The following is a 14724-nucleotide window of genomic DNA, read 5'->3' on the forward strand; positions in this document are numbered from 1 at the left end:
CGAATTATATGGATACATGGGGACATAGACGTTGTCTTGATGTTCATAGAGATGCTATGTTGAGGTTCATAGAGATCCTATGTTGATGTTCATAGAGATCCTATGTTGAGATTCATAGAGATCCTATGTTGAGGTTCATAGAGATCCTATGTTGAGGTTAATAGAGATCCTATGTTGAGATTCATAGAGATCCTATGTTGAGGTTCATAGAGATCCTATGTTGAGGTTCATAGAGATCCTATGTTGAGATTCATAGAGATCCTATGTTGAGATTCATAGAGATCCTATGTTTTGAGGTTCATTTTAGAGATCCTATGTTGAGATTCATAGAGATCCTATGTTGAGGTTCATAGAGATCCTATGTTGAGGTTCATAGAGATCCTATGCTGAGGTTCATAGAGATCCTATGCTGAGGTTCATAGAGATCCTATGTTGAGATTCATAGAGATCCTATGATTTGAGATTCATAGAGATCCTATGTTGAGATTCATAGAGATCCTATGTTGAGATTCATAGAGATCCTATGTTGAGGTTCATAGAGATCCTATGTTGAGGTTCATAGAGATCCTATGTTGAGGTTCATAGAGATCCTATGTTGAGGTTCATAGAGATCCTATGTTGAGGTTCATAGAGATCCTATGTTGAGGTTCATAGAGATCCTATGTTGAGGTTCATAGAGATCCTATGTTGAGGTTCATAGAGATCCTATGTTGAGGTTCATAGAGATCCTATGCTGAGGTTCATAGAGATCCTATGTTGAGATTCATAGAGATGCTATGTTGAGGTTCATAGAGATCCTATGTTGAGGTTCATAGAGATCCTATGTTGAGGTTCATAGAGATCCTATGTTGAGGTTCATAGAGATCCTATGTTGAGGTTCATAGAGATCCTATGTTGAGGTTCATAGAGATCCTATGTTGAGGTTCATAGAGATCCTATGTTGAGGTTCATAGAGATCCTATGTTGAGGTTCATAGAGATCCTATGTTGAGGTTCATAGAGATCCTATGTTGAGGTTCATAGAGATCCTATGTTGTGGTTCATAGAGATCCTATGTTGAGGTTCATAGAGATCCTATGTTGAGGTTCATAGAGATCCTATGTTGAGGTTCATAGAGATCCTATTTTGAGGTTCATAGAGATCCTATGTTGAGGTTCATAGAGAACCTATGTTGAGGTTCATAGAGATCCTATGTTGAGGCTCATAGAGATCCTAAGTTGACGTTCATAGAGATCCTATGTTGAGGTTATTGTTATTTCTCTGACGTCATATTTGAGCGGGAGGGCGCGGCACAGCCCGCGCTGTGCGTGTGCTCGAGTCTCCGCTGAGCCGCGGTGTTGTGCTTGTCTCTCTCATACTCCGCTCTACAAAGTTTGGCGAGCCATATCCTTCTGCAATCAAACAGCAAAGATCTAACATCGTTTCGCTCAGCATAATTTCCATATTTTACAGACACAAAAAAAAGAACAGAAGGAACTAATATCCAGAGGGTAAGTTACCAATTGCCCGGATTGGTGAAATTATGCATTACGCATTAAGCTTTAATTGTGTTATCACAGTGAAAATACGATTCAATTACTCTGTATATATAATGGAGTTGGATTGTTTTCCATTCGTTTTTTGAAATGCACATAGGAAAGTTGGTTTAATATACAAACGTAAATTATGAATTATAATTTGACGCACACCTTCAACTTTTTTATCGTTATTTTTTCTCTCTCACTGGTTTCATTCCCGCATAGCCATAGGCATATGCTGGTAGCCCCATTATCTCCTTTTCTTTAGGTGGTCAAGCATAACCAAATATGGAAGGCACCCCGGTTGAAATTTTCAAAGAAGACAAGTGCCTCACGGCGCTCGTCGAAGACTGTTATATGAATGCTACTTCGCAGTCTGGATACCCAGAAGGTCACAATCTGACTTTTGACTCTGACTGGGAAGAGGATCCCATGTCCCCAATCATCCCCATCATCACAGCTGTGTACTCCGTGGTGTTCGTGGTGGGCCTGGTGGGCAACTGCCTCGTCATGTACGTTATCATCAGGTAAGGTTTATCGTGATCTATTTGCTCACTCACCTCAATATTGCATTAATATCAACTTTGACAATTTATAGGCTATTGCTAAAGATTTTGGGTAAATTAAGGGTATGCAAAAAATACAACAATACAGTAAGATGCCCATGCAATACACCTGACTACATTTTGGCACAAAAAAAGTGCATCTTTCTGACATCTGCAACACTTGTGAGCCACCCAGTGGCAGGTGCATGTTTAAACTTTATTGTACAAAGTGTACAAACACTATATGATGTGTTGATTATTTTGTTTCAATCATGACCCATACTATGCCGTTCTATTGGAGGGAACAATACCGTTTTACTATTGGGCTTTTTTACAGTTGGAGTGCTACTTTTCTGGGGCAATGTTTAAAAGTGTTTTAAATGTGTAATTTAAAACCAGGGCTCCTCTATAATGCCTGCACCTCATTGGGTTTTATTTATGTGGTGTAGACAAATAAGTCAGAGCTGGTGTCATGTGCATTGCACCAACGCCTCACAAAGTGCTCCAGACTAGACAATTACCGCAAATCAGATTGATCGCACATTACCTGTCTTCCATAGGGCCATTCCGTCACCTCCCTAAATTAATTCAATTCTATTGGTTAGCTAAATGTGATACTCTCAGCTATCCGTTTTTTTTGTAGCCAGCTCAGTTCAGAATTTATATATATATTTTATCTGGTTGACTTATTTTTTATCTTACACATGTTCTTCCTAAATTATACATTTAGTAATTTTGTTTACCCAGAAGTCAAATTTTTGCGCAAATTTCTGTCCAGGAGAGATTATACATTTAGCAATCAGGAAATTGAATGCACTTGCAAAGTGGATCCAAATATGCCTTATTTCATATGATTTATTAGCATATAACCATATGGGCATAATGGAATTCCTCTACTGTACTTCTGAACTGAAGTGGCAACATGTCTCTGTTGTTATGGTTAAATTACCACCACAGCGCTGTGATTGATTTTAGGGAAGATTATGGTTTCAGTCCTGTTCTTGTGGTTAAATTACCACCACAGCGCTGTGATTGATTTTAGGGAAGATTGTGGTTTCAGTCCTGTTGTTATGGAGTTATTTCACTGGGGTCTGTCCATAAATCACCTGTGACAGAAGTCATTGGAAGATGGAGGCCTCATCACCCCTGCAATGGCTGTAACTATATCATGTACTCCTAAGGACTAGGATTTGACTATGGTTGTGTCCCAAATGGCACCCTATTCCCTAAATAGTGCACAATTTGATCAGAACCATATGGGTAACATACAATATGGTGTTTGGTGTAAAATGCGACAAAATGAGAGATATGCTTTTTATGGGAGGGTTAAACGATATGCAAATATACAGTACCAGTCAAAAGTTTGGACACACCTACTTATTCAAGGGTTTTTCACATTGTAGAAATAATAGTGAAGACATCAAAACTATGAAATAACACATATAGAATCATGTAGTAAGCAAAACCCTGTTAAACAAATAAAAATATATTTTAGATGATAGATTCTTCAAAGTAGCCACCCTTTGCCTTGATGACAACTGTGCACACTCTTGGCATTCTCTCAACCAGCTTCACTTGGAATACTTTTCCAACAGTCTTGAAGAAGTTCCCACATAAGCTGAGCACTTGTTGGCTGCTTTTCCTTCACTCTACGGTCCAACTCATCCCAAAACATCTCAATTGGTTTGAGGTCGGTTAATTGTGGAGGCCGGGTGATTTGATGCAGCACTCCATCACTCTCCTTGAGGTGTTTTGGGTCATTTGTCCTGTTGAAAAACAAATGATAGTCCCACTAAGTGCAAACCAGATGGGATTGTGTATCTCTGCAGAATGCTGTGGTAGCCATGCTGTTTAAGTGTGCCTTGAATAATAGATAATTCACAGATAGTGTCACCAGCAAAGCACCCCCACACATCACACCTCCTCCATGCTTCACGGTGGGAACCACATGCTGAGATCATCCGACACGATTGGAACCAAAATTCTCTAATTTAGACTCATCAGAACAAAGGACAGATTTCCACGGGTCTAATGTCCATTGCTCGTGTTTTTTGGTCCAATCAAGTCTCTTATTATTATTGGTGTCCTTTAGTAGTGGTTTCTTTGCAGCAATTTGACCATGAAGGCCTGAGGCCTGATGCCCGCATACTCCTCTGAACAGTTGATGTTGAGATGTGTCTGTTACTTGAACTCTGTGAAGTTTGGGCTGCAATTTCTGAGGCTAGTAACTCTAATGAATTTATCCTCTGCAACAGAGGTAACTCTGGGTCTTCCTTTCCTGTGGCAGTCCTCATGAGCGCCAGTTTCATCATAGTGCTTGATGGTTTTTGTGACTGACTACCTCATGAATCTGGTTGAGAGAATGCCAAGAGTGTGCAAAGCTATCATCAAGGCAAAGAGTGGTTACTTTGAAGAATCTATCATCTAAAATATACTTTGATTTGTCCAGAAGGACAACCATCTCTGCAGCACTCACCAATCACGCCTTTATGGTAGAGTGGCCAGTCGGAAGCCACTTCTCAGTAAAAGGCACATGTCAGCCCTCTTGGAGTTTGCCAAAAGGCAACCCAAGATTTTCAGACCATGAGAAACAAGATTCTCTGGTCTGATGAAACCAAGATTGAACTCTTTGGCCTGAATGTCTGGGGGAAACCTGGCACCATGCCTAGAAGCATGGTGGTGGCAGCATCATGCTGTGGGGATGTTTTTCAGTGGCAGGGACTGGGAGACTAGACAGGATCGAGGCAAAGATGAATGGAGCAAAGTACAGAGAGATCTTTGATGAAAACCTGCTCCAGAGCGCTCAGGACCTCCGACTGGGGCGAAAGTTCACCTTCCAAAAGGACAACGACCCTAAGCACACAGCCAAGACAATGCAGGAATGGCTTCGGGACAAGTCTCTGAATGTCTTTGAGTGGCCCAACCAGAGCCTGGACTTGAACGAGATCAAAGATCTCTGGAGAGACCTGAAAATAGCAACGCTCCCCATCCATCCAGAGCTTGAGAGCATCTGCAGAGAATAATGGGAGAAACTCCCCAAATACAGGTTTGCCAAGTTTGTAGTCATACCCAAGAATACTCTATGCTGTAATCGCTGCGAAAGTACTGAGTAAAGTACCGAGTAAAGGGTCTGAATACATATGTAAATGTAATATCTGTTTTTTTGTTTTAATACATTTGCAAAAATGTCTTAAAACCTGTTTTGGCTTTGTCATTATGGGGTATTGTGTGTAGATTGATGAGGAGAAAAAACTATTTAATATATTTTAGAATAAGGCTGTAACATAACAAAATGTGGAAAAAGTCAAGGGGTCTGAATACTTTTCAAAGGCACTAGGGTTAGGGTTAGGGTTAGAGCCTATATAGAGCCTATATTCTACATTATAAACGGGGTTGTTCGAGCCCTGAATGCTGATTGTCTGACACCGTGGTATATCAGACCATATACCACTATTATGAAAAAACATTTATTTTGACTGCTCTAATTACGTTTGAAACCAGTTTATAATAAACCAGTTTATAATAGCAATAAGGCACCAATAAGGCACCTCGGGGGTTTGTGGTATATGGCCTATATACCACGTCGTGCGTAAGAACAGTCCTTTTGCCGTGGTACATTGGCCATATACCCCACCTCCTTGTGCCTTATTACTTAAATAATTAATGGCTGTCTTGCCTACTTCTTACATAAACTGTGTACTAATCGTACTACATGCTCTTTAGGACATACTGTTTCTAGAATAAATAATGCATTAAGCAACAAATATCAGCATACTCGGCTCATCCTACTGAGAATGCGTAATGTAATGCGCAATTACGTTGATTCCCGCCATTCGTTCATTTTGGTGTATATGTGTTTGATGCCATTCCATTCGCTCCGATTCCAGGCATTATTATGAGCCGTCCCCAAGCAGCCTCAAGTGAAATGTATGTTTAGGTTCCACCCCCGAAGAATGATGAAGGTTACTTATACATATTCACGAATTGGGTGTGGGAATTTCCTCACGGAGTTGATAAACATCAACAAATAGGGCACTTACAGCTGTCAGTATAACTAGCTAGGATGCTAACCTAATCTGCCTAGCTAATCTTATCTCTTGTTTTAAAAAAAAAATGTACTACACCATATTCAAACGATTAGCCAGATGGCTCTATGGTTGGACCTGGAGCTGGATTTATCATAAGCATTGATATAGGGCAAACTTGACCACAGATGGAAACCACTGGCCTATCTTTGACTTCGCCATCTATTGTTATCTCCAAAGTTGTGGCGCCTTAAATTGAGGCCGCGAATCCACCATAGAAGTCATGTGAAAGAATAAGATGAAGCTTGCGGTTTTCACAGGGGAAGTGAAATGATAGGCTACAATGACTTTGCTCATGATCGTAAATCACCAGTGGTGGAAAAAGTGCTCAATTATCATACTTGAGTAAAAGAAGACACTTTAATTGAAAATGACAAAAGTGAAAGTCACCCAGTAAAATACTGCTTGAGTAAAAGTTGAAAAGTATTTGGTTTTAAATATACTTAAGTATCAAAAGTAAAAAGATAAATTATTTCAACTTCCTTTTTAAGCAAAGCAGGCCTCACAATTTGTTTAAAAAAAAATATATATATATATATATACTGTATATATTGGACGGGGAAGCTAAGGGAACACTCCAACACTCAGACATAATTTACAAACAAAGCATTTGTGTTTAGTGAGTCTGCCAGATCAGAGGCAGTAGGGATGACCAGGGATGTTTTCTTGATAAGTGTGTGAATTGGACCATTTTCCTGTCATAATGTAACAAGTACTTTTGGGTATCAGGGAAAATTTATGGAGTAAAAAGTTATTTTATGTAGTTCAGATTTGTCACTTCAAACCCAAATATACACTATATATACACAAGTACGTGGACAACCCTTCGAATTTGTGGATTTGGCCATTTTAACCACACCCGTTGCTGCCAGGTGTATAAAATCGAGCACACAGCCATGCAATCTCCATAGACAAACATTGGCAGTAGAATGGCCTCACTGAAGAGCTCTGTGACTTTCAACATGGTACCATCATAGGATGTCACCTTTTCAACATGCCAGTTCGTCATATTTCTGCACTGCTAGAACTGCCCTGGCCAACAGTAAGTGCTGTTTTGTGAAGCGGAAATGTCTACTGTATGAGCAACAACGGCTCAGCAGTGAAGTGGTAGGCCACACAAGCTCACAGAACGGGACCGTCGAGTGCTTTAGAGTGTAGTGCGTAAAAATCGTCTGTCTTCAGTCGCAACACTCACTACTGAGTTCCAAACTGCCTCTCGAAGCAACTTCAGCACAATAACTGTTCATCGGGAGCTTTATGAAATGGGTTTCCATGGCCTAGCAGCCGCACACAAAGCTAACATCACCATGCGCAATGCCAAGCGTCTGCTGGAGTGGTGTAAAGCTCGCCACCATTGGACTCTGGAGCAGTGGAAACGCTTTCTCTGTAGTGATGAATCACGCTTCATCATCTGGCATGTCCAATGGACAAATCTGGGTTTGGCGGATGCCAGGAGAATGCTACCTGCTCCAATGCATAGTGCCAACTGTAAAGTTTGGCGGAGGAAGATTAATGGTCTGGGGCTGTTTTTCATGGTTTGGGCTAGGCCCCTTAGTTCCAGTGAAGGGAAATCTTGATTCAACAGCATACAATGAAATTCTGTTCGATTCTGTGCTTCCAACTCTGTGGCAACAGTTTGGGGAAGGCCGTTTCCTGTTTCAGCATGACAATGCTCCCATGCACAAAAAGATGTCCAATCAGAAATGGTTTGTCAAGATTGGTGTGGAAAAACTTGACTGGCCTGCAAAAAGCCCTGACATCAACCCCATCGAACACCTTTGGGATGAATTGGAACACCAACTGCGAACCAGGTCTAATCGCCCAACATCAGTGCCTGACCTCACTAATGCTTGTGGCTGAATGTAAGCAAGTCCCCGCAGCAATGTTCCAACATCTAGTGGAAAGTCTTCCCTAACGAGTGGAGGCTGTTATAGCAGCAAAGGGGGGACCAACTCCATTGTAATGCCCATGATTTTTGAATGAGATGTTCGACGAGCAGGTGTCCACATACTTTTGGTCATGTAGTGTATTATACTTTGACTAAAACAATGAATTATTGACTGAAATTGTTGTGCAACATCATGGGTAAGCTCTGGCCATCATCCTTCAGCTTGAAAAAGTGGATTTCAACTGGTGTGGGTGTTTAAAAGCATGACAGCTGCTAAGCTAGCCCTGCCAAGGTTTTTTTTCTCCATATCAAAATATCAGACAGAAATGACTTTACTCATTTATACAGTACATGACTGTTGTCATTTTCTCCCCTAGTTACATGTATAGTTGTTTACAGATAAAAATACCTTGAATGAGAATTTAATTACTTTTAGTCTGCCTCATGTTGTTGGGACTATCAATAGAATCACCAGCCGAGATGATAACAATTTAACAGATGGATGAGTTTTCCCATTGGGTTTCATCAAGTTCTTTAATTAACTGTCAATAACAATCTTACATCACCTGAGTTCAAATACTATTTGAAATCTTTCAAATACTTTTGGACCCAAACATTATTTTAATTGTATTTAAACTATTCCATGACCAGCACACTTGATTTAAATGATTAAACTAATCATCAAGCCCTTGAATCAGGTGTGCTAGTACAGGTCTACAACAAAATTGTGAAACATCCCAAGTATGGATAACACATAGACTTAGATAGACATTGCATCATTGTATCTGCCTCATTGTGGGATTTTTGAGCGCATTGGCAGTACCTTTGAGGCAATATCCATTTTGAAGTAGTCAATTTGCTTATTCTACTACTTTTATGAGTTTGCAAACAAACAAGATGGGTGCATACTACCACCTAGAGGGTGTTGTTTGAACAGGTATAAAGTCCAAATGTGCGATTTAGTGCCATCTGCCATTATGGAATGTTTGCTGATCCCTGTTGATGACCCAGATTGAATCATGTGATCCTTCCTAACCCATAGGAAGTCCACCCAGTTGACAACTTAAAAATGGTGAAAGTCCTTAATGCTAAAATGGTCTTTTGGGCATTAGAGTCCTCTATCTATCTCTATGTGGTAACTGCCTACTTGAAATGTGTCTGGAAGTGGGCATGGTGAAATAAGTGGGTGGATCATCGGCGATGGGCGTGACATCAGTGCTATGTGATTGGTTAGACGGTTTTGAATGAGCGGTGTTGTTTTTAAATTCTTTAAATGTTTTCATTGGTCAGTTCCTGTGTGGTGATGCTGGTTTTATCGGGACTGATAGTTTGTTTACGTAGCAGTTTAGGGGAACTAACGTAGAAGATGGCTGTTCCAAGATGGCTTAGCAGTCGGACGTGTGTTTTGTCTTGTCCCGTGTAAATATCATTTTCTTTTCGTATATATTTAGTATACATTTTAACTGAGTATACTCTCCTGCAACCCGCCTCACCCAATGTGGTACGGATTTACTATTCTTATACTTTAGAACCGGAACCCCCATCAGAGCTAGCCAACTAACTAGCTACTAGCTAGTGGTCAGTTAACCACTGCTAGCGTTCCTCACCATTAACTAGGACACCAGCCAGCCATAGCTCGGTTAATACCTGCCAGTCTACACAGCGCGATATCAACCCAGAGCATATCGAACTGCTTTTTCTCTACCACATCTCCGGATTCCTACTGCAAACTCTGAAACTTTACACCAGATCAGCAAGCTGCAATCCGAGTGGCTGACATCTCTGTCCCGAAGCAAGCACCAGTTAGCCTTGAGCTAGCCTCGAGCTAGGCCCATCATCCGGCCAGCCGAAGAGGTCCACCAGCCAATTATTGGGCTACAATACCTCTTTTGCCAAATGGCCTGGACCCTTTACCGCTGACACGGAGCCCCGCCGATCCATCACAACTGGTCTGGTGGTTTCAACAGGCTCTTCCATTGTGACGTCGCCAAAGGCCCATCTGCTAGCCCCGGCCCACTAGCTGTCTGAATCGCCGTGTCTCCAGTTTGCCTAGCGTAGTAGCGGCTACTGAATTGGCTCCATGACTCACCCATTGCTACTCATTGGACCCTATGATCACTCGGCTACACATGCCTCTCCCTAATGTCAATATGCCTTGTCTATTGCTGTTTTGATTTGTGATTATTGTCTTATTTCACTGTAGAGCACCCAGCCCTGCCCAATAGGCCATAGATAGCCCTTTTGTCCCACCCTTGCACACATGCAGTGACCTCACCTGGCTTAACTGGTGCCTCTAGAGACAAAACCTTTCTCATCGTCACTCAATGCCTAGGTTTACCTCCACTGTACTCACATCCTACCATACCCTTGTCTGTACATTATGCCTTGAATCTATTCGTCCACGGCCAGAAATCTGCTCCTTTTACTCTCTGTTTCGAATGCACTAGACGACCAGTTCTTTTAGCCTTTAGCCGTACCCTTATCCTACTCCTCCTCTGTTCCTCTGGTGATGTAAAGGTTAACCCAGGGCATGCAGCCCCCAGCACCACTCCCATTGCCCAGGTGTTCTCATTTGTTGACTTCTGTAACCGTAAAAGCCTTGGTCTCATGCATATTAACATCAGAAGCCTCCTCCCTAAGTTTGTTTTATTCACTGCTTTAGCACACTCCGCCAACCCGGATGTCTTAGCCATGTCTGAAACCTGGCTTAGGAAGGCCTCCAAAAATCCTGAAATTTCCAGCCCCAACTACAACAATTTCCGGCAAGATAGAAGTGCCAAAGGGGCTGAGTTGCAATCTACTGCAGAGAAGGCCTGCAGAGTTCTGTCATACTATCCAGGTCTGTGTCCAAATAATTTGAGCTTCTACTTTAAAAAATCCACCTTTCCAGAAACAAGTCTTGTTTATAACAACCGTTGCCGCTTGTTATAGACCCCCTCAGCCCCCAGCTGTGCCCTGGACACCATATGTGAATTGATTGCCCCCCATCTATCTTCAGAGTTCGTACTGTTAGGTGACCTATACTGGGATATGCTTAACACCCCGGCCGTCCTATAATCTAAGGTAGATGCCCTCAATCTCACACAAATTATCAAGGAACCTACCAGGTACAACCCTAAATCCATAACCATGGGCACTCTCTTAGATATCATCCTGACCAACTTGCCCTCTAAATACACTCCTGCTGTCTTCAACCAGGATCTCAGCGATCACTGCCTCATTGCCTGCGTGCGTAATGGGTCCATGTTCAAACAACCACCCCTCATCACTGTCAAATGCTCCCTAAAAGACTTCAGCGAGCAGGCCTTTCTAATCGACCTGGCCCGGGTATCCTGGAAGGATATTGACCTCATACCGTCAGTATAGGATGCTCTCGCTCACAGAAACAGTCTTGAGTGGCAACAAATCTGCCCAATTAGCTGTTTGCTTTCCATACACTCACTTGTGTTGATACGCCCGTCTATGTTGACACACCCATGTTCCCGCAGCCATGTTGAGTTGCAGTTACCCATGACTTAAACGTCTTGGGGTCCCCGAGGACAGGTTTGAAAAAGGCTGCTCTAGTCTGCCAGATGGATGGAGTTTGCACTGGAGTTCCACTGTGCCAGACAAGCTGATTCAAGCCCAGATAGAGTATTTCAGATGATTTCAATTTGTATTTAAACTCGGATGTGGACCTAACACATTCTACCCTCCATTCTTGACTCTGTTTTGAAACAGGTATACAAAGATGAAGACAGCTACCAACATTTACATCTTCAACCTGGCTCTGGCCGACGCCCTGGTCACCACGACGATGCCTTTCCAGAGTACTGACTACCTGTTGAACTCGTGGCCGTTTGGCGAGGTGGTGTGTAAGGTGTTCATCTCCATCGACTACTACAACATGTTTACCAGCATCTTCACCCTGACCATGATGAGTGTGGACCGCTATGTCGCCGTCTGCCACCCGGTCAAGGCCCTGGACTTCCGGACGCCGATCAAAGCCAAGATCATCAACATATGTATCTGGATGCTGTCCTCTGCAGCAGGGGTACCAGCACTGTTACTGGGTGGCACCCAGTCCAACAATGGTGAGAGCGCTGGTATGCATACATGCCGGCACACACTAAATCATAAAAGCACGCATACACACACACACTCATGAAGCACGCACACAAACATGAATGCTTGAATATGCACGTACGCAGGCACACACACACACACACACACACACACACACACACACACACACACACACACACACACACACACACACACACACACACACACACACACACACACACACACACACACACACACACACACAGTTCTTATGGGTGAAATTGTCCCAAGAGAACATAATGAACATGCCTTACACTGTGCACAGATTGAGTTGGTTCATTTCGTTTTTACTCTCAGATTCCTTAGGTGGGGTGAATCAAAGTGCAGAAGTGCCCGTCTAATCCCAGAACATAAAGGTCTAATACAGACCTTCTCTCCTCTATTTTGTTGAGGGGAAATGCATTACGTCTAAGCCATCTGTTGGTAATGAGCTTGCCGTTATCCTTACACCACATATTGTTTCTGAATACAGATGGAGTTGTGGATAAGTGAAAACAAATATCTGCGCTATTAGTAGGATGTTCCCTTTTTGAGTGTGCATTAGCCGTTCCATAACAGTGTCAAAGAGTGAGAGATGAACCAGACGCAGCGTGAAATGTTATGTGTTCTCAGAACACTTTGCTTGAGCGTAGGTGCATTTATCAGTGCTTTTTCTTTCTCGACCTCCCCTCCCCTCCCTCCACTCCCTCTAGGAACCACGGAGTGTGCCTTGCAGTTCCCGGAACCGTACGTGTACTGGGACACCTTGATGAAGGTCTGTGTGTTTGTGTTTGCCTTCGTGGTGCCCGTGCTCATCATCACCGTGTGTTACACCCTCATGGTGCTGCGACTCAAGAGCGTGCGTCTCCTCTCGGGCTCCCGGGAAAAGGACCGGCAGCTGCGGCGCATCACCCGCCTGGTCATGGTGGTGGTCGTGGTGTTCGTAGTGTGCTGGACGCCCATCCACATCTTCATCCTGGTCAAGGCGCTGGTGAGCGTGCCCGAGACCACCGCCGTCATGGCCGCCTACTTCTTCTGCGTGGCGCTGGGCTACACCAACAGTAGCCTCAACCCCGTCCTCTATGCCTTCCTGGATGAGAACTTCAAGAGGTGCTTCAAGGACTTCTGCCTGCCTAAAAAGCTGAAGGGGGACAATGCCTCAGGGAAGAACAACAGGAGCACCGTGAGGGGAGGAAGGGAGGCCCCACTTCCACTGGAGAACCCAGATGGGACTAGAAAGCCGGCATGACTAGCCATGGAGATGTCTTCCATTTCCCGCGTTGGAAAGGAAGACTCCAATGATCTGGGCCTAACCCAGGTGACATCAGGAATGTAAGCACACACAACAATGCTAATTTAGATGACTGGTGTTTGTTCCATTTGTTTTACTGTTAGGCCCAAATCAATGGTCCGATTCCTCACACTTAGAAAAGGATATATCATTATTCTTTGATGTCAAATTTATTTGCACACATCAAGAGGGGGGAAAAACATTCCACATGCCAACTATAGGACACACTTGAAAATGATAAGAACCTATATTATCTCAGTTTTACTGTGTTCCTTCATAGTTACTTGTTATGCTGACTCTGCATCTGCACAGTTCTAATTGGTTTGCAAGATGCAACATCCTCCTTCTAGCCTCTGCCATTCAATGAAATAGTTATCCTTGTCAAAACATCAATAATGATTGGGGAAGCGCTTTAAAGGGGCAACCTGGGATTGGCACATCCATCTATTTTTGCCATATCTGTCTCTACCAACCAATGTGTATGTGGTGCAGAGATCTATTACCTCCTTTGGGAGTGGGGCACCCTTATGGGTGGCAGGTAGAACAAGGCAGTTAACCCACTGTTCTTAGGCCGTCATTGAAAATAAGAAAAGAAAATGGCATGATAACACAAAAACCTTTGTATTTTTCAAGTCAAAACCAATTTGATTTGTCACATGCGCCAAATACAACAGGTCTATGTATACCTTACAGTGAAATGCTTACGTACAAGCCCTTAATCAAGAAAATACCTAAAAAAAGTAAGAGATAAACAAATATTTAAAGTAAATAACAATAGTGGGACTATATACAGGGGGCACCGGTACAGAGTCAATGTGCGGGGGCACCGGTGTCGAAGTAATATGTACATGTAGGTAGAGTTATTAAGGTAACTATGCATAGATAATAACAGAGTAGCAGCAGTGTAGAGGGGGGCAATGCAAATAGTCTGGGTAGCTGGTCAGGAGTCCTATGGCTTGGGGGTAGAAGCTGTTTCGAAGCCTCTTGGACCTAGAATTGGCGCTCCGGTACCGCTTGCCGTGCGGTAGCAGAGAGAACGGTCTATGACTAGGGTGGCTGGAGTCTTTGACCATTTTTAGGGCCTTCCTCTGACAGCGCCTGGTATAGAGGTCCTATCTATTTATATTTTTGGGGCTAGGGAAAGCTTGTATTCTATGGAGATGAAACACAAGCCTCGGGATGGTGGTCTGCAGGATGGGAGCTACTAAAGAGCTGCTGGAAAGAAGTCAGTCAGAATATCCTTTATACATGTTGATGAAATCCTCAGGGACATAGAAAGTACTGGGTGTTAGACATTTTGCCTTGTAATATACTCC

The 14724-nt window shown here is 43.0% G+C and overlaps 1 protein-coding gene across 1 annotated transcript; it reads left to right on the forward strand.

Annotated features, from left to right (window-relative positions):
- The first annotated feature begins 1337 nt into the window (after nucleotides 1-1337).
- On the forward strand, nucleotides 1338-14302 carry LOC118383376 (delta-type opioid receptor-like). Its single transcript, XM_035769922.2, has 4 exons — nucleotides 1338-1489; nucleotides 1742-2043; nucleotides 11755-12107; nucleotides 12831-14302. Exons 2-4 carry the CDS (start codon nucleotides 1805-1807, stop codon nucleotides 13364-13366), a joined length of 1128 nt encoding a protein of 375 aa, XP_035625815.1. The 5' UTR covers nucleotides 1338-1489; nucleotides 1742-1804; the 3' UTR covers nucleotides 13367-14302.
- The last annotated feature ends 422 nt before the right edge of the window (nucleotides 14303-14724 follow it).

Source organism: Oncorhynchus keta, chromosome 4 (genome assembly GCF_023373465.1).
Source record: "Oncorhynchus keta strain PuntledgeMale-10-30-2019 chromosome 4, Oket_V2, whole genome shotgun sequence".
NCBI lineage: Eukaryota > Metazoa > Chordata > Actinopteri > Salmoniformes > Salmonidae > Oncorhynchus > Oncorhynchus keta.